Raw genomic sequence first — 24,913 nt, 5'->3', positions numbered from 1 at the left:
TTTTAAACACTGTCAGTGGAACTAGTGTGGACTAAGGCAAAGAGCAGAGATCTGGCTTCTGCTCCCACTTTTTCCACTAACTCTCTGCCACTTCGCTTCCCTGGTTCCACTCCCACCACAGCCTGTGCTGCGTCGTGCGGGAGAGCAAGCTCATCCGCGCGGGGAGGGTCTCTCCCAATAGGCTCGGATCAGGCTCTCTTCATCTTGGCTGCCTTTTCTAGGCTCTGCTGTGTTAGCAGTAAGCAGGCATGAGAGTCCCACGGCTCTCTAAGGAGGGTAGGAGGGAAGCTGTGCCCGGCCTAGGGCTTTCTTTAGGTCCTACAGCTGCTGTTTTCTCGTGTGCATTGCACTTGCTCATGAGGACGCAACAGGCCAGGTCAGTCGAGTCCCCGGCAGCATCTAGGAGTTTTGAGACCAGCTTCAACAGGCACAGGGACAGAACTATTTCCTTCTTCTCCCACTATTAGTAGTGTAAGTCCACAGCACTCCACTGACCTCAGCAGCTCTTTGCAGGGTGAAACCAGGGAGTCGCCACATGCTGTAGCCTGGGGCTTATGGTTTACTCAAATTGATGAGCTCCTTGCAAAGACTGCTCTAAGTGACTCAGTTCTCAGTCTATTTAGACCAACTTCATGTATTGAAATGGAAATTTTGCGCAAGTAAAATTATTTTTTCCCTCAGGTTATGCCTGGAAAGCAGCACTTTGCCCATGTGTGTTTCATTGTCACAAGTGATACCTTAATGGGAACATATTCCCATTCCTATTCAAAAATGCTTAGTTAATCATTTTCCTCACCTGCAATATTATGCACTTCAAGGTTTTCCTGTTCTGTCATATTAGTGGCCAGATTTAGCAAACCACAGTTACTACGGGGCATCTCCCAGCTCACCTCGTGCAAGAGGACCTACAACACCGGAGTTATCTGTGCCGTCAGCTGAGAGCAGTAGGTAGCTTGTTTAGCTGTGCGTTACATGGGCACGTGCAGCGACTAATGCTGCGCTCAGTTTGCTTTGTGCTCCCAGGTGTGCCACAGATTCAGGCAGAAAGGGGACAGAATCCTTGTCATTAGTGTCATCTCTGGGAACCTTCAGTGCAGGTTCCTGCTCCCCTTTCCAAGCGGATACAATAAAATAAAGTCGCTACACATTTTTAAGCAGTAAAACACTTCGCATGGACAGGGAACAGGAGGGTGAAATGCCGAGGATGTCTGGAGAAGCTACCGCAACATTAAAAGCTTAGTCAGTTCTTTAGGTGGACAGGAGACAAGATCCACTTGTTAGATCTGTTTGGAGTGTTGAGAAAGGAGACAAAAGGCTGCTTTAAATGGCACAAACAGCAGAGGTTCCTGTACTGGCAAGGTGAGCTAAAGAGAAGGACAAGCAGCGAGCCAATTTCTTTGGGACCACCCCTTGTACCTGGCAGAGGGCAAGCTGGATTAGGCAGCTGACTGCAAGGACTACTATTCCAGGTAGCCGCACAGCCCTGTGTTTCTAGGTTGCCTTGGGCACAGAGCTCTTTTTTTCTGAAGGAAAGTCCTTCAGACATGGAGTCACTCCAGGGCGCAAGGGCAGTTCCCTACGCAGCACCATGTGCATGACTGGAAGCTTTTTAGGTTTTTAGGAACGAAAAACATGAGCTAATCCCTAGAACATCGTAGCCCCAAAGGTGATTCTGGCTTATTACACTTGTACTGGACACTGAGGCCCATCTTGTGCTAGGTGTGAGTCATCGTGCAGTCACAGCCAATGTCCTGCAAGTCCATACTGGCAAATACAGCTCTTGCATTACCCTGGAAAAAGCTGATCATCATATTTTCCTGTGTGGCTTCTCCTCTTTATTCCATGTAATCTCTATTTGTTGTCTCATATCACTTTTTCCCTCTGCATGTTTTCTGTGAACAATTGTTTTTATTTTTCCTTATACTTAGCCATTTTATTCCTCTAAAGCCTCTTTTTCGTTGGTCCAAATATTCCAGAGCTCTTAATATTTTTCCTTGTTAAAAGATTTTTTTTTTCCCTTCTTTCCTCCTTCCTCTTTCCTTAACCACAAAATTTCCTCCCATTCTCAGCTCTTACAGCTCTGTCTCCTTCTGTTATCTGCTCGCAGCCATCCCAGGAGGGGGCTGGAGCACATCCCACTTGCCTTCCAAATACTGTTGACAAGAATGTTTCAGAGAATGAGTGACTGACAGACAAACACCAGCCTCAAATACTCTGAATGCTCTGTTACTAATGGCTTTATCCTTGCCAAAGCAGTAAGGAAAATAACCCTCAAAAGGGATAGGCCATATTTTTAGCTAACCTTAAACTCAGCTTCTAATGCTGTCTGAAGAAATAGTTTTACACTTAGCTGTCTGTCTCACTCCCTGAATTTGCTTTCCCCAAACAGGTATTTAGAGGACAGACTCCACACTGAAAACACAGAGCTACTGAATAGGTCTGTGAATGCAGCATTGCTCTTCACTTGCCCTGATAGAGATGCATAACTGGACTCCTAGAAGAAGGTTTTCTTCAGATACCTAGAAATGTTGCATGGGTGGGTCCCTGGAACTGATCCCCACATTTTACAGCAGAGTTTAGCACAATAGGATTAATGCTCCAACCCTTTTTCTAGGTAGGAAAGCAGGAGGTATACACTGAGAACTGTGCAGTACGTCTGGTGCCCTGACTTTAACCAGCACAGAGGAACCAAAAAAGGTGAAATCTGAACAAGTAAGGAATTGATACAGAGAGTCAGGATTTATCCTCCAGTCACAATCGCCACCGAATTCTGATCTTGATTATTTCAATATATCTTGAAGGAGATAAAATTTAGAACAGCTTAGGGTGGATAAATAAGGATGTTTCAGCTCTAGCTCAGATGCTGGCCCTAGATGTGTATGACCTTGTCTTCCTCCTCTCCTATTGGCCTTATGACAAGCCAGATTAAGGAGTGATCTCTTCCAAACAGTCTTCAGTTTGTTAAGCTTGTAAACAGCAGTAAGGGTGGAAACCAAAGCAAGATGGATAAAGCTTAGATGTCCAGGCTGGGATTTCCCTGTAATGGGCCTATAAGAAATGTGCGCTAATTAACAGGGCTAATTCATTGTGTGGCACTCATCTCTCTGTACTCTATGCCATTCCTTTTCCAGCCTCTTTGCTTAAGTCACCTCCTGCTCGCAAAGGCCACCACAGTCACAGCCCAGGCAGTGTATTCACCACAGCACTCTCCAAAAAAGCACTACTGGGGACAAGGAAGGGGGCTCCACCTGGAAGGAAGTACGGACACACAGCCTCTGGAGTCCCAGCTCAGCTGTCCCAAGCACAGCTGCCTCCTGCCAGCCCTCCTTCCTCTGTCACCCCATGCTACCTGCCCTTGAAGCTACCAAGCTCCAACCAACATTTTGACACCCTGCCAAAACGATAGCATTGCAGCTCTGCTCTGTCTTCTTACTGCGCTTTGTGTCAACACGTCCTTTGCTTGCACAGTGCAGGAGCAGAGGCAGCATGTTCAGCAAGGGTTTTATGCTCAATACTCTTTTAGACCAGAAAGACAGGATCATAGAATCAGTAAGGTTGGAAGGGACCTCTGGAGATCATCTAGTCCGACCTCCCTGCTCAGCAGGGTCACCTAGAGCAGGATCATCAGGGTGGAGGGGTGGTGTTAGCTACAGGAGCGGTACTAGGCCTGCACTGCGAAATACGCTTTATCCTCTGTTGCGTATGTGCATGGAGCAGATCAGATGTATTTCCCCAAGTACACTAGGCTTTAGGACACAACAGCTGCCCATCTGCTCAGGGGCTGGATGGCAGACTGCCTCTGTTGGTTAGAGAGAGGCTGCTGGGAAGGGTTTTTCTCCCCAGGCTAGGAGGAATCTTTTTCTGAGGCAGCAACTTTTTCTGTTCCTTTGGCAGTTCCAGCTGGATATGGAAAATTCCCACCAGCTGCAGACTTCAAGACATTGTTTTAGGGTATGACCTTTCAGAAGGAATGAGGCATTTTGATGGCTAGTTGCTTGTGCTGTGACTGTCACATGTGCACTGGAGAGGCTATGTTTGCCTTTGTGCAGGCTGTCCTTTCTGTAACTAGGGAAGGCAAAAGCCAGTGCAGTGTTTTCCATTGACCATTCAGCACTGAGTGTACCAATAATAGTACAGTCACATATTCAGAGTTTAGGGGAAGGGATTATATCTTCTTCACAAGGGAAAAGGCCCTTGCACACTGTGGACAGTGTCGTGGCCTAAATAATAAATAGAAGGACAATGCTCAGCAAGTTTCTCCTGCAATCCTGTGCTCAGTTGCCCCTTCGCTTGGCATAAAGGTTTGGCATCCTCAGGGCCTGCGATACAGGAACACAAATGTGAAAGGCAGGTCAGGATTCACGGTTATGCAAAGGCTACCTCTAGGCGTAAGAGGAAAGTTCAGAGATAGGCTAGCACTAGGGGGACAGGCAGTTTATTTGAGCTGAGTGTGTTGCTAGTTTTGGAGAGACTGTCAGCTCTAGCGCATGGTAATAGGCAAGCAGGTCTAGATGAAAGACAGCTCTTCAGAACTAAACCAAAAAAAGATCAAGGAGAGGTGGAAGACAGGCTTTTGGAGGACAGGGTGAGATGGGTTCAGACTTCACAGTTCAGATCTGTTGCCTGAAGCTGTCTAAGAACAGCAGGGTCATTCGGGCTAATGATGTGGATCAAGATAAATACTGTTTACAAAGTGACAATGTTGGTCAGAGTTTGGAGACTCATATCCACTCTGACAGGGGCCAAACCGAACAGAACAAAGTGAAGCTCCCTTTTTCCTCTCTGAAAATTGCAGAGTTTCTAGTCATCAGATGAACAAGTCTTTCTAGAGCACAGAAGAGAGACGAACCAGTATATGATGTGATGTAATCGACTGCATCGCAAGGAATGCCTTGGAGAGCTCCATCACTCTTGAATCTTGCACTGAACAAAACCCAAACCCCCACAGCTGGCCACAAAAATCCACATTTTCGTAGGCCATTTTGTGAGGACACCCATCCTGTAAGTGCCTGCACTGTAGTGCAGGACACACTGGCTAGCCCAGTAAAGAAAAGCAAGTGACGTAGGAGGATTCTGGGGCCAAAGTCACCCTGGGAACTTGACCAATGTCCTTACTGGAGTCCTGCAGCCACATTCTCTGCTGAGGGACTGCCAGGTTTAGCAAATATATGGAACTGGTCTTTATGCAGGTGTAAATTAGCACGGTTCTCCAGAAGCCAAAGGATGGACATTTACTCAGTAGTAGAGTTCTGCCACTATGTTTCATCAGTGGATTTTTACTCATCATACATTTTTCTCATCTCTCTGACCACTCTCTGCTTTTTGCTGCACTTTATATGCCTTCCCCCTCTGTTCTCTCCCCATCCCCATGCTTTCTCTGAGTGTTTTCTAAGATTGCTGCAAATCCAACAGCACTCAAGTTCTCATTGAACTTTTGAACCCACCCTGTTCGAGTGGGTGCTAAATCGGGCAGGCCACGGCAAGCCAGCTCTAATTCTGATGATAGCAATTGCGCTTTTGGAAAAATAATTGACAAACATTCTGCATTTAGACAAAGCTAGTCGAAGGGAGTGAGGGAGAATGCTTATAGGCGCTAACTCTGGTCTGCAGAGCGCCAGTGCTCAAGTAGGACATTTTAATAACATCCTTCATGGACAAGTGTTTTGCTTGGAACCCTTTTTTCCTCCCTCTCCTCAGACAATTGTCAGCAAGGGGACTCACAGAGAACAAAATGGAATTAAATCTATTCAGAAAATTAGAACATTCTGCATTTCTTTCTTTCTATGCTGGTTTCATTACTAGCAGGGCTATAATCTGCGTTTTTTTGCCTGAAGCACACTCCCACTCTTACCTCTTAACAGTGATGCTGCTATTCTCCCAGATAAACAGGTCCTCCCTGAACGGATTATAGCTCTCAGCCCAATGCAGCCTGATGACAAGGGAAAAACAAACAAATGCATTCCCAGGGCCCAATCCAGCTCTTAGGGAAGAAAATGGAAACCCTCACTATTTCAGCAGAGTTTAGATCCAGCCTTTAAGAGTCCCTGTGCTGATGGTTAATTGTGCAGGGGCCAAGACGTTTGGGTTGTAAGGCCTCGGCTTTGCCTACACTGCGTATTTCCCCAACCTGCAACCACTTCAGAGGGCTTGAGCCCTCCAGGGCCCACCAGGTCCTCTCCCCCCAGCCACACTAACAACATGAGACCTCTGCATTAAGGCAGGAGGTGTTTTACTGGTGGCTCCTGTCCTGGGACTGTTGAGTAGCTCTAATCTGTACTGGGAAAAGGGACTCCTCACTCCCGTGATGTTCTTCTCAGCTGTTTTAATGATGCAGCTCCTCAAACAGTCCCATTTCTTGATGAAACCAAAAAATGTACATTTTTTAACCCAACCATGGCTTTCTTTTTCCCCATTACTATTGCAAGCAGCATCTCTTCCAGATTGTTGTTCTCTCATCTGTTTAACTCACATAGTACCCGAAGGGCATCATTGAGTTCTACCAGTTTAAGTTCTAGTTACCAGAGCTGTGCCAATATCTCTATTTCTGGCCCTATGCTGGCTTATATCCTCACAACATTTAGGTTCATTTTAACTCAGATGCTTTTCTTTTAACTCAGTTGCTTTTCTTGTGACATGATTCTTTCTACTGCAGCATTTTTACAGGGTTTTTCAATACTGTGAATTCTTGGGTAGACAAACTGACTGAAGGAAGTATCCAGACTATGAGGGGCGACACTGTGCCAAAATAGACATTAACATTTACACTTCAACTGACCCAGCAGCTAGGAGAAAAGAGACAATGAGTAAAATAATGAAACGGGGCAACTGAAAGAAAAATACGCCAGAAACATTTGTGTTGACTTAGAAAGCTGTTAGTGAGGAGACAAGAAAGACCTGAAGTCAGTGTCCAGGAAATCACATTGTGTTCGCAGTGAAAGAAGAAATTGTTCCCTGAAATTGGGCTACTCCTTCCTATCATCTCCCAGAAGCCTCATACAGAGGGTCCTGGCTGCCTCGTCCTCATGGCCCAGACAGGGCCAAGCGCTCCATTTAGCTGTGCGACCTCTTCCCATCCTAACAGTTAGTTCTTTAAGTCCAAGTAAGTTTAAGTTCCAAGTAAGCCCTTTAAAATTCATTAAAATTCCCTTGCCAGGGACAATTTTGAGAAGCAAACATCAATTCTGATTACACATAATCCTGCTGGTGCATACATGCCTGTTTTGTGTGCACAGTAGCGTAACTGCATGTTCAAGTGGTGTAGAAGTGTGTTGATTCGCTACCAGATTTCATAACACTGCAGATTGTTCACAGCACTTTTGGCGCTCAATTAGTGTTCACATCTATAATTTCAGAAATCTCATTTTAGGGAGGGAAAAAAAAATCAGGCCTATTATTTCTGCTGGCAATGCTGTTACTAAAAATATCCACCTGAATGACATTAAGAAATGGCATTTGAGTTGGTCAATGGATAAATTTTGACTGGACAGCAGGAAATATTTCTAACCGTATATGTTACACATTGAAAGCCTCATTGACTGAGAGCTTTTAAATGAAGTATTTAAGAATGGAGGGGAGGGAACAGTCTTGCATCATGCCCTGATATTCTGCGTGGTTTGGGATCCCTAAGAGGTACATATGAAGAGCAGCCTGTAACCCACGCAGAAATCTCACTCCCACAAGCCACATAACACAGTCCCCCAGCCTAGTCTCACTCCCAGGAGCAGCAGTTCTATTTAGGGCCCCAGGCAGCTTGCCTGGCAACTCAGGGCCTGAACAGTGCTTGTCGAGGCCCCTCCGTAACGCAAAAGCCTGTTATCAGGTGCATGCACGATACATGCCGCCACACATCTTTTGGCAGGAATTACTGCAGTCACAACACCTCTAGGTCAACAGTTCAGTTGCTCTGCAGTGGCGTCACACAAGCTGCTGCAGAAACCAGTTGTGTTCTCCTCCTGACCGGATAACTCATCCTGCCCAACAGAGACATGCCTGGCCAGCCTGGAAGTGTCTGGAAAGATATGTTTGCCATCCACTGCCTGAAAGGTTTTGGAAAGGTTGTAAGATGAGGCTTTCTCCACCCCCAATCCAACCCCCCAAGATCCTATGTGGCTCATGCTCCAGGGCATGAGGTGTGGGGGGCACTCCATATTTCACAGTTTCATATTACATGATCAAGAGCAAGGCATGATATTTCCTCACTCTTACCTCAGACACAAGGAAACCATTATTACACTTTACATCCTGAATCTTTCAGAATTCCTCTTAGGCTGTGATGTAGCCCCTAGGGAACATGTTGGAGCAATTTCAACATGTGCCACCTTGTAGAAGTCCCTGAGAGGCCAGGACATCAGAGGAAGGAACAGCTGTGCTGTAGCATAGCAAGTCCTTGGAGGTCTCCTCACCTTGGAGGGGCTTGCAGAACATGACAGTGCCATGAAACAGGTTCTAACCTTCTGCTGGCATAGTCCTCATGTTGGTGCTTGTGCCAAATTAATGTGAACAAGAACTGTGTGTGTGTTTGACTATAACTACCAGTGAATGCTCATTTTGCTCAAACAGGAACAACTGTGTAAGCTCCTCATACTGCAGTCCAGGAAAGCTTTTTATTGTGGGCTGTTGGCACTGTGCGTAGTGCAATGAGAATAAAACTTTCTGGGTGTACGGCAAGTATTACATGCCGTGATTAAGATAGTCCTTCAGCTGTAATTATCTTTCTTTTGTGCATATACATTGCAATACCATATTCCATGGTCTTGGGAGTTGGTCTTTTTCCCAGGGGACCCCTGTCCAGTTCCTGAGTCTCCTTTCTACTTCCCCATACCTTTCACTCATCATTTGCTCCTTTCTCAGGCTCCAGTTTTGGCATTAGGGATAAAAGTAACTCCCAGACCTCCACTCCAGTATCCAGAGCAGAGGTGGCTGTAATAGTCCTGCCTTTTTGTTGCAAGAGGAAACAGGCTCTTGAGCTCCCAAGCACCTCCTCTCATCTACTCAGTTGGAATTCACCCTGCCTTCCCCAAGCCTGCGTGCATCCCGCTAGGTCAGCTGATTAGCATTTAACATCAGTTATTCCATTTAAGTTTATCAATTGATTGGTTAATGAGCCACTTGTTTGCCTTAGGTTACTCATTGCTATTGCCTCTGCTTATAGATTAGATGCTGCTTTTTATCACACGTTTTCCCATATGCAGTAGGTTGTAAATCTATTATATAGATATTAGTAATCTACAACCATCACTGTTTAAAGGGGATGCTGACAATGCTACTGAATTCTAAACCAAAGCTGCCTTATCTAGATTTCCAAAGTCCAGCTAATTTTTTGGATATGTTTTGTTCCTCCGCCAAAGGAAGAATTACTCCCAGGAGCCCCCATCTGCGGACCATCTTAGGATTACAAAGCAATGGACGGCCTAAGCTGTTCACATTCACGAAAATGCTAGTGAAGGGAGGGAAGCCCTTTTAATTCACATGCAACCGTGGCCTGCTCAACGCTTGAATCAAGCTGGGAGCGGAAAAGTCAGTCTGTAATTGTTTGTGCTTGTCCAGTCTGATGCCAAATGTGACAGTGGCTTCTGCAGTGCGTGTGATCACAAAGTGAAGAAATCTCTTCACTCCCACAACAAACTCATTTCGCTAGGCCAAACAGCTAGTGGAGAGTTGTTGTCCCATTGCAAACCCTAGTGCTACATGTAATCCATCATGCTGGGTGTTAGCCAGGGAAGAAGGGGAAGGTTTGCTCTGACTGGAAAACTCAAAAGCCTGAAGAAACTAAAGAGATCGACAAACTTTCCAAGATACTTTCTGTAAAAATAAAAGCCTACCCCATCAAAACATTGCATCATCCAAATGCTAGCAATGCACTTACTATGTGGGTGGGAAGAGACAGAGTCAAAGTAGTCTAAGCTAATTAAACCTCAGTCTCTATGAATCCAATCAAACCTCTCCAGAAGGCAGGAATGTTTTACACCAGGGACATTTAAATAATTCTGGAGATGTGCTTAAACTCTGACTATCAGATGTGGAGTAAATTTATTACAAGGCTGATTTACCAAATCTAGTTGAATGCTTTGTAATATGTTTCAGAAAGTCACTTTGAACTGTAATGCATCTTGTTCACAGATTCTTTCAGGACAGAATTACAGGCATTTGCAAATTAAATAAATAAGGAATTTCTGAATTGAAGATGGAGACACGGGGGATGACAAAGACTGATGAAAAATAGTAGAAGGAACATACTCATTTTGAGATGTTTGTCACACTGGTTGCTTCTCAACATAATGGGCAAACACATTCGCACACCTATTTAAATGCAATGCTGCTGTCAGTTGCAGTCGTGTCTACCTAGAAAGCCGTTGATGGTAAAGCCCTCCCAGCCGAAGCAGAACTAGTGCAGACACCCAGAGACAGCAGCTTGTTCCATGGCATCTCTTACTTCTGCAAGGTCTAGTAGCCAGCAAGCAATGTGACAGCAAAAGAGGATGGGGGAGAAATGCCAAACAGGCTCTCTGATAGCTGCTCTAAGAGTTGCTTCCCAGCAGTCTCCAGGTTATTTCTTGGTAGCGCAGAACTCCTGGGACTTCTGTTAGCAGAACATGGGCTGGGCAAGGAGAACTTAAGTGCCAGTCTGGCTTTAAGCCAAGCTTTTAGATGCAAGAGAACATCTGGCCAGGGTACCCCAGACACTTGGCTTTGAACACATCCTTCTCTACAGGCAGAGCTGCCGTGCCAAAAGTAGACACAAAGCTCTAGGAAAGTCCTGGGAGCTGTGCTCACCCTGCGAGCGAGGGAGAGACTGCCTCCAGCATGCAGCATCCTGTGGGAGAATGGCTTCATGAGGATGCTGTTGGGCTGATAGAAGCCACCAAGGGAAGCGGGGAGCTGCTCTGTTTTAGGCCAGTGGCCAGTTCCTAGTCCACTGGTTTCACAGGAGCTCTAGAGCCAAATGCTTCTCTCCTGCTGCCACTGTGGGGAAGAAGGAAATCAACAGAGGGGCAAGGGTACAGTCTCAGATGCAGTTACAAAGCCCCAATACACTTCTGCATATTAAGGATGTAACTTCTCATTTTCCACAAAGGTGAGCACCCCAGACCACCTCACACAGGGATACTTGTGAGCAGGAAGAATGACATTTCTACTGTTATCTTTCCATACAACAGCACAAAGGGCACCAGCCCTTCTGGGAGCCACATACAAATTTTCATATAGCTCTGTGCACACAGGATGCTCCCATCAAGAGACATCTGTTTGCAGCCAGAGGAGATGACACCATTCCCAGGCTCTGTTGCATGGTGGAGTAGCTGGGCAGTTCATTCCCAGGAACAGCATCTGCATCAGCAGTCCCTCCTGGCTATCCCTCCTCCCACAGCTTAGGATCCAAATCTCTCCCCAGCTCTTGGGTCAGCCCAGGCCACTGGTGGCCACATGACAGGTCCAGCCATGCTCAGCCTGCTGCACCAGCATCTACCACTTGAGTAGTTGGTCACATCATGTTCTTGCAGTCTGCTAACTCCTTAGCAAGTACTACCTCCAAGCCCACACCAGCAACTTTGCAAGCATCAGTCCTTCCTTCACTGTAGCATGACCAGTCCTGCCATCTGTCACCTGCTACTCCCAATACAGCATGCTCAGCCAGCCCTATAGTTGCTCAGGAACTCAGCACGTCTCTTACGGTCCATATTCCCAAACGTTTTGGGGAGCTGCACTACCTCCAGTAGTGACCTGCATTCAGCTGAGCATCTGCATACCACGATAGGAGCAAGGTGTTAGGATAAACCTGTAGACCTATGGCTAGCTGTGCCGTTAGCTAGATCTATTACTAGACTGCAATGGAGAAATTGCGAGACAAAGGTGAATCTCAGCACCTTCACAACACAGCTCCTGAACTCAGCCTGACACACAGGAGGGAAGGGGTGAGGAACTGCCTAATTTGAGACTGGAGACATATGGAATAACAGCTCAAGTGGTGTGTGCATACCACACCTCTGTCTGCTAGGTTCTGACGATTGCATGGCACACAGCGTAGGAAGAAAACAACCTTGTTTGTTCTCCTCTAAAAAGCCTTCACTGTGCTTCTCTGCCCTGTTTGTTAGGTGGCAGATCTAGCAGTCAGGAGAGCAGGAAGGGAGGAGAGAGAGCAGAGGGCCGTGCAGGCAGGGAGCACCACGATTGCCTCCGGAAGATAAGCAGAGCTGCGGGTCCTGCTTTTTTCATGCAAGGGCAGAATTTCTAGGATCCGTTTATGACATTGAGTTGGGTCTACTAGAAGTAATTATTTCTGGTCTTTCAGCAGCTGATACCTTTGTTGTGGTCTATGTGGTCCAGAGACTGCAGCTACTCAGCACAGCTACAGGAATATTCAGCAGTACATTGCCTCCCAGTTCCAGCAAATGCCCCCGCCAGCCTTACAGAGAGGCTGTACCCAGCTGTCCTGACTCAGAGACCTTGGTCACCAAGAGGTCCCACCCTTTGCACACACCAAGTCCCAAAACAGAGCCCTCGATGTCCTACTAGCACCAGGAAATTACACAGGACACTGAGCATACCCTTGGTCTTCAAACTCATTTTGAAACCGTATTTCACTAGGATAGTTTGACTCAAAGGACTGGGGAACTGCTGGACAACAATTATCCCCTCTTCCCTTTCTATTCCTTCCCTTTCCCCTTTTTGGTGGGAAACTTGGAGCTGAGGCAGGGCCTTCTCCCAGTGACTCGGGCTCCCTCTGGATGCGTGTGTTGGGTTTGACCAGGCAAGGTCTTGTTCCCTTCACTGGTATTTTCCAAACATCAATCAGATGCATTTGAAAATTCCTAAAGGGTTAATGGTATTTGACTGAGTACTTGTGGCAGGTGTCAGGGAAAAGCTGCTCATTGGTGTCCCCTCCAGATAACCTGTTCTCTGAGTACAAGTGTATAAAATTATGATTTAAATATATCCAAATGCTTGTAATTAATCAGAAGTGCAACATACCTCCTTCCTGCTGAGAAACCTTATTAACAGTGTGGGTGGAATCCTAAAATACCATATCTGCCACATTGCAGCTCAAACGCTTCAGCTTGGAAAGTCACAAAACACTGAGCAGAACAGAGCAGCCAGGTTGCAAGAGTTCAGACTCGTGGCCTTCCCAGCCAGGCTGGTACTGACTGAGCCCGGGGGCCCCAAGCAAACTTTTACCACCTCCTGTGCTGAGAGGCAGTAAAGCCTCCGTTCACCCTGCAGCTCAGCTGCAAGCAGAGACTTCCATGAGGCTCCAGTAAATACAGACAGCAGAAAATTTGCCTCCTCCCTTTCCACTGGAGGGGGGGGGGGGGGAAGAGACAGCTACCTAGAGACTTGACTTGATGCTGCCTGCAGCAGGGGTGACAGAGACCAGGGACCCACGGCCCAAATTGCTGTCCCTGCACCCAGGACTTTTACCACATGTATCCCAGGGCTCCCCATTTTCAGTCTAAAGGATCCATTACTGTCCAAGGGGGGGGTTTCCTGGCAGTCAGCAGCCCTCCCTCAGCCTGTAGTCAGTGGGGTGTGGTGCTTCCTTGTATTCCCTGATGGGAAGGACGCACATTGAGTCACTGCTTCCAGTTCTGCAAAGATCTCTGAGCTGAGATTAGCGGAGGCTGATGTGGCCTTAGGAGCGCTCCCAAGGGCTCGTGGCAAACGCGTTGCTCAGAGGGGGAACCCAAGCACAGCCTGCAAGGACACACAAGCGGGGAGGAACAGCACCTTCGCTCTTGCCAGCATCTATTCCTCTCAGCTTCGCACGCAAAAACACCAGAAGTGCTAAAGAAAGGATGCCGCTACTATCCGACTTGGTGAACGCAATTATTGTTTCAGAACGACAGTTAGTGCTGCAAGATTTGAAACAAAAAAAGTGTCCTTTTGTTTTAGCTTAGCGTTTTGCTGACAGCACATGATTACTAACGAACGATAATACGGCTGGTACATACAGAAAAATATTTCACCTAGGCAAAGATCAGTTCTAGAGATGAGGGAAGTAACTTTGAATCCCAGTGAATTTCAGGAGGATGTGGAGCTTTGGAAATCCTGACTTTCCCCATAAGGGCGAGGAACCACGAGCATCCTAGCAAAGCCTTTCTGTGATGCACTGAATCAGGCATAGATAATCTGCAGGTCCTTAACATCGCAGTGCGATACGCCAGGTTGCTTTATTTTTGTTGTGGGGTTTGGCGGTATTACTTGACTGTAAAGATGAAAGAGAGGCAGATAAACAGGCTGCGCACATCCTTTGTTTCTCCTACTGTCGACAGAATATTTGGTTATGGACAGCAAAACCTGGAAAGGTTTTGAATGACAAAGTCACCTTTAGCTATCAAAACGCTGCAGATCAGGCAGATGGGAAACCAAAAATATTATTTAGGTTTGGGCAGTAAAACTGATGTTGAACCCATTTGCCTCATTTTTCAGGCTTTGATGGTAGTTAATGACAGCTTACAGAAGTTGTAAGTGATCTAAAAAGGCCATAAAAAGCTGCTTTGTGTCCTTGTTCAGGGGATGAATTTAACAAAAACCATTAGGGGGCTTTAAAACACTGTTTTGACTTCCTAGAACCAGCTGCGGGATGATCCAACTGCAGTTGGATCCCCCTTGCATCTAAGAGAACATTTAAGAGGATTAATCCCAATAATTTTAATTCAACAAATGACCTTATGTAACGTTACCAAGGAATTAATGAGAATTCTCTCATGTGGGTCATCACAGGCCCAGTGGATTTTTTTCCCTGGGGATCTCGTTGGTCTCAGAGTGTGGACAAAGACTGACGATGTAGCACGTTGCATGAAATCAGAAAATAAGTCGGAGCAGAAACCCTTTTTGCTTCACCAAATTATTATTTAGGAACGCACAAAGAACGCAGCCCGTCAGCCTCCAGCAGTGCTATTTGAAATCCTTGCGGACCCAAGGCATTTTCCACAGAAAAATGCAATTTCATCTAATTCAAAAGCTGTTACAGGAATATGTGCAGACCAGTTGCCTTTTTTTTTTTTTTTTTTTTCCTCCTAAGAATTAAAAACCCTGGTCTAATTGGTTTTGACTGCGTTTCTTTGCTGTTCTTACTGAGCAGAGCAGGATGCATATTGGGTACATAATTACTGCTAATTAGGTGCACGTAGGGTATTCACTATTTCATCTTAATACTAAAGGCCTCAGGAGAGGGCACAGTATGAAAGTTGCACAATTCCAAATTTTAGGAAAGGCAAACTGTGCCAGTGGCCTGACATCACCTACGAAAAGCAAGCGGCTGAGCGCAGGCTCTGCGGCGGGATGAGGCAGGCTCGGCCGGCCCCCGGGCTCCGTCCCCTCGGCTGCCCCTTCCCGCTCCCGCTCCCGGTGCGCACAGGGGCCGCAGGGCCAGCCCCTGCGGACGGCACCGGCCACAGCCCGCTGCCTCCTTCCAGTCCCAGTCTGGGCAGAATTTTGTTTTGCTTTGGAAGCAGAAGAAACTGATTTAGGAGATAAAGGAGATTGTTAGGTTTCTTCTACCACAGGAAGTCTCATGGATTTTCCCTCCTGTCTGTGCCCCTATATCAGCGCCCCCCGTTCCCGTGCTTTCGGGGAAGGGGCTGAGGCTTGCTTTTCTGTGCTAAACAGTCAGTCCGACCCCGGCCGCTGCAGGAAAACCTTCGGGAGCGGCCCCCAGCATTCATAAATCAGCACACCTCCACCTGCCCCGGCCTTGAAGGGAGCAAGCGGCCCCAGCTCAGGTGCTCGTTCGTATTGGCACCAGGGTCTGGGTACTGTGACTCCCACTGAAGGCTTCAGTTTTTCCTGACATGGTTAAATTTCAGAGAATCACTATATTGCTGTCAAGTTTGGGTGACGTATTAACGGTAATCAGCTCTGACTGCTTTGCCTTGCCTTCTCTGAAATATCAGTAGTGGTGTTTTTCATTTCCGAACTGTAATTAATTGCTTTCAGGATTCAGGAGGCTGCTTATGCTCTCAAACATATTTGTATGTTTACTTTAAAGCAGACTATTCTCCCTGCTGCTTCTTGTATGGAAATGCTCAACCTAAAACAAGAGTCACAGAGCAAACGAAGGAAGGCTTGCTGGTGCATCCCAAATGCACAGTGCAAAAAAAAAAAAAAAAAAAAAAAAGCCAAGAACAAAACCTAAAATCCTATAGTCCTATAAAAAATGCATGTGAGGGAAACAAGAATCCAGCCCAGAAAAATCATCTCACCTCTGAACTGCCACAGTGTGCATCACCCCTCAAGATAGCCCAAAGCCAAAATTAAGCATTGATGTAGAATTCATTTCAAAAAATCAGAAAAGTCTACAAATACATTCAGTAAAGCTACAAGACTGTAGGGACACGTCATGATACAGAGGTTTTGGGGGTGCATTTGTTTCTGTTTGTGGCTGGTATTAAAGGGAAAATAAAGAGTATATCCATATACTTTATACACTTGAAAACAAGCAGCAGTCAAAGGTTTTCAAGGAGATGCGGAATCTGGCCCCTACACGTCTAGAAGTAAATTCACGTTCGAAACGTCATCATTAGTACATTAGCTCCTCATCTACAGGCAAAAATGAAATGGTGGTGACATCCATTCTGTGCAGACACGGGAGGGTTTCTTAACCATTTTTTAGGTTTTTGGCCTGCAGTTAAGGTATGGAAGAACATGTCTAACTAGACCATACAAAGGCATCAGAGCTACTTAAATGCTTTGATATTAGGCACAAATTTAGCTCTCTTGCAAGAGTAAGAACACTTCTGCCCTGTATATGTTCGTGAAACTTTTGCAAATTATTTGACTAGAAACAGGCTCAAACGCTTTCCAGAACTGTAGATTTTTTTTACATGAATCAGCTGGTTAGTTATGATAGCATCTTTGCATGCAAGAAGTACTTTAGTGGTAAGAATTCAGTTTTGAGTGACCCCAAAGGTATTTCCTCTGAAAAGATTTTCCCCAGCTGAGAGTTTATCATAGGGCATCATCATTATTTCTTAGACTGCTAAGAATGCAAGTTGAAAAAAATTAGACATTTTTAAATGGGTTCAGTTCGTGATTTTTAGATGACCCTGGCTGAGGAAGCCGTTCTGCCTTTCAAAGAACGGGCATGTAGGCAGGCAGTTGTCTTAATCTCCATCCCAGAGAATTACTTGCAGGAATACGATGTACAACATGTCATTCAGGCACAGGCAGAGTTTTAAGAATGAGCTTTTCACCGTATCACAGTTTTGAACTGTGCCTTTGCAGTCTCTGAAACACAAGGTCATGGACATCTGTATTGATTTAATTTAATATAATCCAAGAATTTTTAATCGCATTTTGGGTTATTAAATGAGAGAACAGAATCAGTGGAATTTAGCTTCGTAACTCTCCTATAAACAAACTTTTAAACCTCATATTAAGATAAAAAATAAACTTAACAATAGCTGATTGCCTCTGCCAGAGGGTTTTCCAACAAAATTTGATTGACCTTCCTCCTGCCTTTAATAAAGTAAAATTTTTTGAATTATTTCTGCAATCTGCATCAACAATGCTTTTAGAGTTTGTTTTCTTCAAAATTATTTCTTTTCCTTTGATTCAAGCTCTGCACAGCCTTACCAGAATAACATGGTTTATTCTGATATGAAAGATAAGAATTGTTTTTGAAAAAGGGAAGGAGGAGAACAAAAAGAGATGCGTGCATGTGTGTTCCAAAATTCTTTACAAAAAGTCAACTTTTGATCCAACTCTATCCTAGACATACGTGCAGGGTGTTCTGAACAGCACGAGTGAAGAGGCAAGCAGCAAGTGAAGGCCCTTTCTTGCCACTTCCATTCTTATATGAACACTGTCCTTTCTCACTGCCTAAAGAGCTACAAATTCAGGAGAATAAGCCACACTGATGAGGAAGTCTTTGCTGCCTGTTGCACAGCCCTCACAGTGTTGGAAGAGTCAGCGTTGCTTTGACAGTCTTCCAACGTGGGTCAGATTCACAGCAGACTGTTAGCAGTCACTATTAGTCTTTTTTCAAGGGTGGACAATCCTTATCTGCCCTATTCCATCTGGTTCACTAGATCCCAAACTCATAGGTCTTGCTAAGATCTTGTGAGCTTGCCCATTCCCATACTTCTGTGCATCAATCCTTATATCACTAGAACTAATAGCTGTGATATAGATCAGTACAGCAGAGAAAGAGCAAGTTTTGTAAGATTAAATATTTTCAGAGCAGTCAGGTTTAAGGAACTTCTTGCTATGGATTTACAGAGCTGGCTAAGGCAATCTCAAACTTTACCACTTCTCCTTGAGAGCTCTTGGAGGACAGATGAGGTACCAGAATACTGGGAAAAAAAAAAGTAAACTGTCTCTTAATAGAAAGGGAGAAAAGAGTAAGATAGTTACAAACCAGTCAGCTTAAATTCTAGAAGCTTTCCAGGGAATTGAACTATCAATCAAAAATTTTGTAAGCACCTAGGAGATAAATAGGGAGATGTGTAACATCCAGCATGGATTATTCAAAAATAAGGCATGTTCAACCAATCTAATTTCCTTCTGTGACAGGAAGTAGAAGAAAAGTAGTTCATGTCCTATCTAGATTTTGGGAAGGGTTTGACACAGTCACACTTGTCTCTCAAAGTGAGCTAGGGCAACGATAAAGATAAACCCCTTCAAAACACATGCAGAACAGATGGCCAGCAAAACTCTTTCCCAGACTATACAGTTACTCAACAGTTCACGATTAGAACAGAGGACTGATTAGAACCAGGACTCTGCAAGGGGCTGACAAGGGTTGATTTTATTCAGAATTTACATATTTCTCATCCTGGTCATTGGTGAATCTTTGTTATACCATCAGTGACATAGAGCTGGGAGTACTCCAGCACATTGGAGGATAAGTTTTAAAGCTTAAACTGGTCTTAAGTTAGAGAAGTGATCTGGTGATCTGAAGAAATAAGGATACCAGTCCATTAAGGCAACTGGTAAATTCGTTTGGATGGGTTTAGCCAGCAGCACAAGCTACAGCGGGGAGACTGATCACTTGGTAGCAGTTCCGTGAGAAAAGGATATGGAGTTAGCAGATGACATGAGCTAATGCTTTGTTTGTGTGAAAATAGGCAAAAGCCATTTGAAGATTTATAAGCAGGAGAGAGATAACGTAAGATGAATGAAGTAGGACTTGGGCTGTAGCCAGGACAAGGCCTCCACTAGAAGACTGCATCAAGCCTGGGGCACTATAGCTCAAGAAAGAGAATGGCCAAGTCAGAGTAGGTGTAGGAAAGAGTCATTACAGCTATAAAACACAGCTCAGGAGAAAGATTGGGAGAGCTGGCAGGAAAACACAGGGGCAAGGGGGAGAAGAAAATGGTAGTCTCTGCTCCAAGAAATTTCTAGGATAGATGGACAAGTACGCTCACATCAGGAAAAACATCGATAGAACAGATCTTTGCTCAGATTAGCACCCAGTTGAGATCCAGCCCTACCGCTTGCTAGACTCCTCATGTGCTTTTGCTCAATAGCTGCCACTTCACAGCACAGAAGCATATGTATACAGGGATATAAGACGAAATTATCTTTAGCTTTGCTTAATACGTTTATTTTGTAGTGAGAGACTGAAGGCATGCAAGTGCTTTGTTCAACAGAACCCAAGCAATCTACGCAAATTGCACCCCATTTCCAAGTATTTCACTTATTTTGTAATTGAGCAATAATCACGTAGGCACTGGGCACTTCTTCACGATTAATGACTTGCTGGGAGATGGTGGAAGATCTGATCTGCAATGGAGCTATTTCCCCCAGCAAATACCTGTTATTGTCATCCTAAGATGAGATGACAACAATAACATACAGGTTTTGCTGTTAGGAATTGATAGCTAGGCAGTAGGCCATTCAAAGCGCTATATCCGATTAATCGCTTAGTGAGTGAATTGGCTTTTTAATTGCTCAGTCACTTCTAAATATTACAGCATTGTGTCCCCCTCCCCAGCCCCTGGGATCCTCTTAAATCCCTTCTCTTCCTTTGGCCTGGAGAGAACAAGGTCCAGCATGGCAAACGGAATCTGCCTACAACAGTTTCTGATACGTTTCAGACACAGAAAAGATACAAGCCATTAAAAAAAAATAGAGGATTCAAATTTTTAGTGCTGAAAAACCATTCAGTCCCATTGATTTGTGAATCGGTTAAGGACCAGGCCCACCTTGAGTGAATCTTCAAAGAAGTCCCAGTGTTGACACGCTGCTTGCTCCTACTAGTTCCTACACACCTTGCATTTTTAATAATCAGAGATGACTACAGACTCCAAAACTCACTGCTTTGTGTTCTTGGGCACACAAGCCAGCTCAAGCCCTCTCAATAATATACTTCAAGAGTGTTGTTGGAATTTTAGACATAACATCAGGCAGGTCTGTCCTCTAGGCAATACAGCACAACAGCTGTTCTGCAGGCCAGAAGACAGACATAGCCCAAAAGGACGAGTGATAGCATGAATATTTCCAAAAAACTATGGAAAAAGCTGCTGCAGGAGTTCAGCGATCACATGACCAAGGCAAGTAAGAGGAGAAATACTGGCTAGAACATATATGATGATAAATTAGTTCAGTGTCCTAGTAGTCTTTGGAACAGTACCAGTCAGTGGTGGTTTGCTCACTCAAATATTAAGTAATGTGCTAAATGTGTGATTGATTAATCAGTAGGTACTTCCTACAGCAAAACTTTAATATTGGCCATCTGCAGTGCTGCTTTCAGTCCTTGTGGCTGCCTTCCCAGAGAAATTCACAGACCAACAATCATGTTTTTTCTCCACGTGCTTTTATGCCTCATTTAAAAGTAATGCTTTTATGTCTGCTCTTTGAATGATGTCAACATGTTGCCCAGTCAGCAGTATGCGCACTGAGGGATACCAGAACCGTTCTCCATCACTTTATTTTACCTCTTCAACACAAGGAGCCCTGTTACTTGATAGGGTGCTTACAGAGTTTGAGTGTTTAGAAACACAGACTCACAGAGTAATTTCAGTTGGAAAGGACCTCTAGATATCTCTGGTCCAACCCTCTGCTCAAAACAGGGCTGTCTCAGATGAGGTTGCTCCAGACCTTGTCTGTTCAAGTTTCAAACAGCTGCTAGCACAGGGATTTCCCCACCTCTATGGTCCCTGCTCCAGGGCATGACCACTCTCATGATGAAAGAACAACTCTTAATACTCAGCTGGCCTTGCCCATGTCCTAGGCTGCATCCAGCACTGCACACTCCAGAGCTGGGCTACAGCTTCTCTATACTGCCCTGGGTAGCTGCAGACAGCAGCAAGATCTCTCTTTGCCTCTTCTCTCAGAAAATCTTTTGTGCTTGCAATTCCCATGCTAAAGTTGATGTCAGTGAATTCAAGCAAAAAAAATTCACTTTTCTCCCTGTTGTATCCATTAATAAGGATGGGTGTCTATGTGGTGTACTGATGTGTCCAAATGGTGTAATCTTAGAGATAAGAACTGAAAGCATCAGGCAACAACTTAATGGCACGAGGCTAGAGACATTTTAAACTCTGAAGGCGGTTTAGTCCTCTTTCTTCGTGTAAAGTCCCTAGTATGGGCCTGTCAATGGAAGGCAGAAACCGCACCTGTCCAAGAGGGTGGACACCACTCTGTTCTCCAGCATGGCAGGACAGCAGGACCAAAAAATATCAACTGATTTTTTCCCTTGAGGAGCTTGGACTCAGCAGCTGTAAGAGCAGATTGCACGAGAGGTGACATGAGGTGTGCAGGCAATGTTTCCAAGGGAGGCCTTTGCATCCTCTTGTAGCCTTTAAACTGCTCCTTGTCCTTGCTCCTAACAGTCTCTTTTTGTCCCTTTCATATTCCCTTTCTGTTTTTCTTAGTTGCTCCAGAACCAACATCTGGCCAAAAAAATAAACCAAACCAACCAAACAGAAATGATGAATTATTTCTGGGGATGCTTTTGCTAATTGCCTGCCTGCCTCCCAGCGCAGATTCCTGCTCCGAGGAATTTATTGCTCTCATGTTCATAGTTGGAAATCAATGCTGTGTGCAGTCTCTTGAATTGAGGTGGGATTGATGCAGATTCTTGCACTGTATGCGAGTCATAACTCTTCAGGTTTGACTGCAACTTTTGACAAACAACACATTTCCCAGAAGTTCAGCAACATATCTGAGTAACTTTAAACAACCCATGAGATCCAGCATGCCTCTGTTGGTCTCCCTCCTTCCCCATTGCTCAGGCTATTCCAGATCTCAGCACAAGTACTGAAATTCCACAAAATAAAAGGTACAAAGTAGAAATTCTGCTACTGTCCATAAATCTTCATCAAAATCAAAATTATCTCTGGTAAAACATGTGACAGATTGATAAATCTGGACTGAGAAAAGTTTTCAGTCACCAGTGATCTTCTCAGCATTGTCACCATTCCCCCTTCTTCGAACTAGGGTACCTACAAGAGGTGTGCTCTGCTCAGTTCCTCAGATCAGTGCCTTGAAAACTTCCCAGACACCATCTGTTAACTTGAACTACTGCCTCATCTCAGTCTCTTTCTGCTTCTAGCCTGATTTTCCAGGATTCAAAGGCTGTGGTGGAATAATCCCTCCCCAGGGGTCAGTGTACAGGGACAAAAAAGGCAAGGTGGTGGTGCAGAGAACAGAGTTGGTCACTTGTGTTACAAAACCTTTCTGCAAGCTTCACACTGCATCTGCTAATACAACCCAGCTGCCATCCAGCCTTCTCTACTGCCACCCCAGCCCTGTGTCCTAGTGCGAGCTTGCATACGCTCCCCTGCTAGGTCTCCCCTGCCTGAGGAGATGCCAGCACTGGCCAGGACATTAGTTTATGCAATCTGAGTTTTTTTTTTTTTTTAAAAAAGAACTCATATTGGACAGGATGCCAGGTTTTATCAGTGACCAAATCTGTTGTCCAATGAGATCTGAAAATGAGCAAGGGTTTTGTATTGACTAAGCAGTTCTTCCTCTCTACTAATATTTAGGAGATCCTAACTGTTATGTCTTCACCGAGAAGAATTATTACTAAACACAATTAGCTCTGCAAATCCTGGCTGTTTTCTAGACACTCCCAGGTTTACATCTTGAGTTAAAGATGAAGAAGTTATAGGGGTCAGTCTTCTTCCTAGTCAGCAGCAGTGCTCTACAAAATACAGGGACATTTCTTAGGTTTTGCAGGCCAGCTGCAGGTTTCAGCGTGAGATCGTGGCTGGCAAGAGCACAGAGCTCACCTCCTTATTCCCTGGATCATGCCTGCTCAAACTCAAGTGAGCCAATTACACCAATTTACATGAGAGAAAAACCATGCTGGAGCTGCAAAGCTCAGAACAGGGAAGGGACATTGCCAGCCATGTCCTTGCAAATTCCCAAAGCAAAACTGGTTAAGCAGACTTGGTGCCCAGCGCTCCAAAAAATCAGTCCAGCACCTGAAAAATCCATCCAGGCACTCTCTCTTTATACTCTTCAGGAGTAAGCAGAGAGCTTTGGTGAAGAGGGCAAGCTGTGATGTGAGGAAACACTATGAGCTCATACACCAAGTAGGAACCCACCATGTGTGCAAGGAGATCAGGCCCACGTGCAGGCAAGCGAGGTACAACCAATGCACTACAACACATTTGCGACTGACAGCAGCCCCTTGGGCCCCTGCCGAGATTCCTGGTGAGCCAAACAGCCACTGCTCTCTTCTGAAACAGCCAATTTGGGGCAATCGCCTTAGTTATTACAAAGGACTGTCCAAATAAGCAGTTCTGGCTACCAGGTCATTTCTGTTTGCTGTAGAGGAAAATCTGAATAAGGGATTGTGAGAACTCGCTCCATAAAATAGTTCCTTTTGCAGCATTTCATAAAGACTAAGAGAACCAACTATTATAGACACTTAAGAGTATCCAGTGCATAGGATGACAGGACTGTGGATCTAATTCCCACATCATCTAGTAAAAGGATAACATAATACATACCTTAAGGCAGCAGAACTCCTAGCCCTATGTTTTTAAAGGAAGGGAAAGGAGGGAGGAGGCTTAAGGGCTTATAAATACTTTAAGTGCTACATGGCTAGATCACTTCCCTCACATCTCTTCTGTCCGTTTTCCCATGCGTACAGAAGAGATGTCAACTCCGACTCCTTTTGTAAGGCACCCCAAGAGTTACAATGAATAGGACTAGACAGGAACTAGACTTTTCTAGCACTTATTTCCATTTTTTTTATATCCGATCTGTCACTGTAAGCAGTAGATATATTTCCATAGACAGGAAAGAAGGTAGAACCTGGAAACCTTCTCCCTGAGATCAGTGAACATGCAAACATGAAGCTGTCCAGGCTTCGAGTCAGCATCTAGCACTTACAGTTAATTTCAGGGCCAGGGACCATATGCAGCAGCTCTGCATAGGACCTCCTTGTGAGGCAGCAAAAGGGATGCTGACTCTGGTACACTTGTGGTGAACCACCAGACAGGTTTAAAGAGGTGCTGACTAAATGAACTGAATCAAGCCGGCAAATCTGCTCCTCAAAAGAGCACTGATTTTTTTAAAATGCTTCTCCCATTGAAATAACATTCTCATTGGGTTTTTGTCCTTACTTTTCTTCAGGATCATCCATGAAGATGGCTTCTCTGGAGAAGATGTGAAGCAGTACAAGCCAGTGGTCTATAGCAACACTATTCAGTCACTGGCAGCTATTGTACGTGCCATGGATACCTTGGGCATCGAATACGGCGACAAGGAACGACGGGTAAGTTAAAATCCAATGAACGCCACTGCTTAGGTTCAAAGAACGGCGCAACTGGACACCGCACAGCACAGACAGGGTGTTTGCACAATCCAAGTACCTGGGAGGGAAAGGGAGGGAAGAGGGAAAATGTACCTCCCTGTTGTATGCCTATTGCATGTGCGGCTGAAGCAACAAGTAGATGTCCAGGCACAGTTACAGATGACACTTGTACACCTAAGTTAAGAAATGTAGACCTGGGGACTC

General features: G+C 45.1%; 1 protein-coding gene across 2 annotated transcripts in view; it reads left to right on the top strand.

Moving 5' to 3' along the window:
• The window catches only part of GNAO1 (G protein subunit alpha o1), a 157,749-nt gene that overhangs the window by 30,154 nt on the left and 102,682 nt on the right, over positions 1-24,913 (top strand). For both annotated transcript variants that reach the window (XM_062586821.1, XM_062586820.1), the window contains exon 3: positions 24,529-24,670. In XM_062586821.1, coding sequence (XP_062442805.1) covers positions 24,529-24,670 — 142 coding nt within the window. The remainder of the gene's footprint in view (positions 1-24,528; positions 24,671-24,913) is intronic.

This window comes from Rhea pennata, chromosome 13 (assembly GCF_028389875.1).
Source record: "Rhea pennata isolate bPtePen1 chromosome 13, bPtePen1.pri, whole genome shotgun sequence".
In the NCBI taxonomy this organism is placed as follows: domain Eukaryota; kingdom Metazoa; phylum Chordata; class Aves; order Rheiformes; family Rheidae; genus Rhea; species Rhea pennata.
Note: the sequence above shows the minus strand (reverse complement) of the source record. Positions and strands in the feature narration are given on the sequence as shown.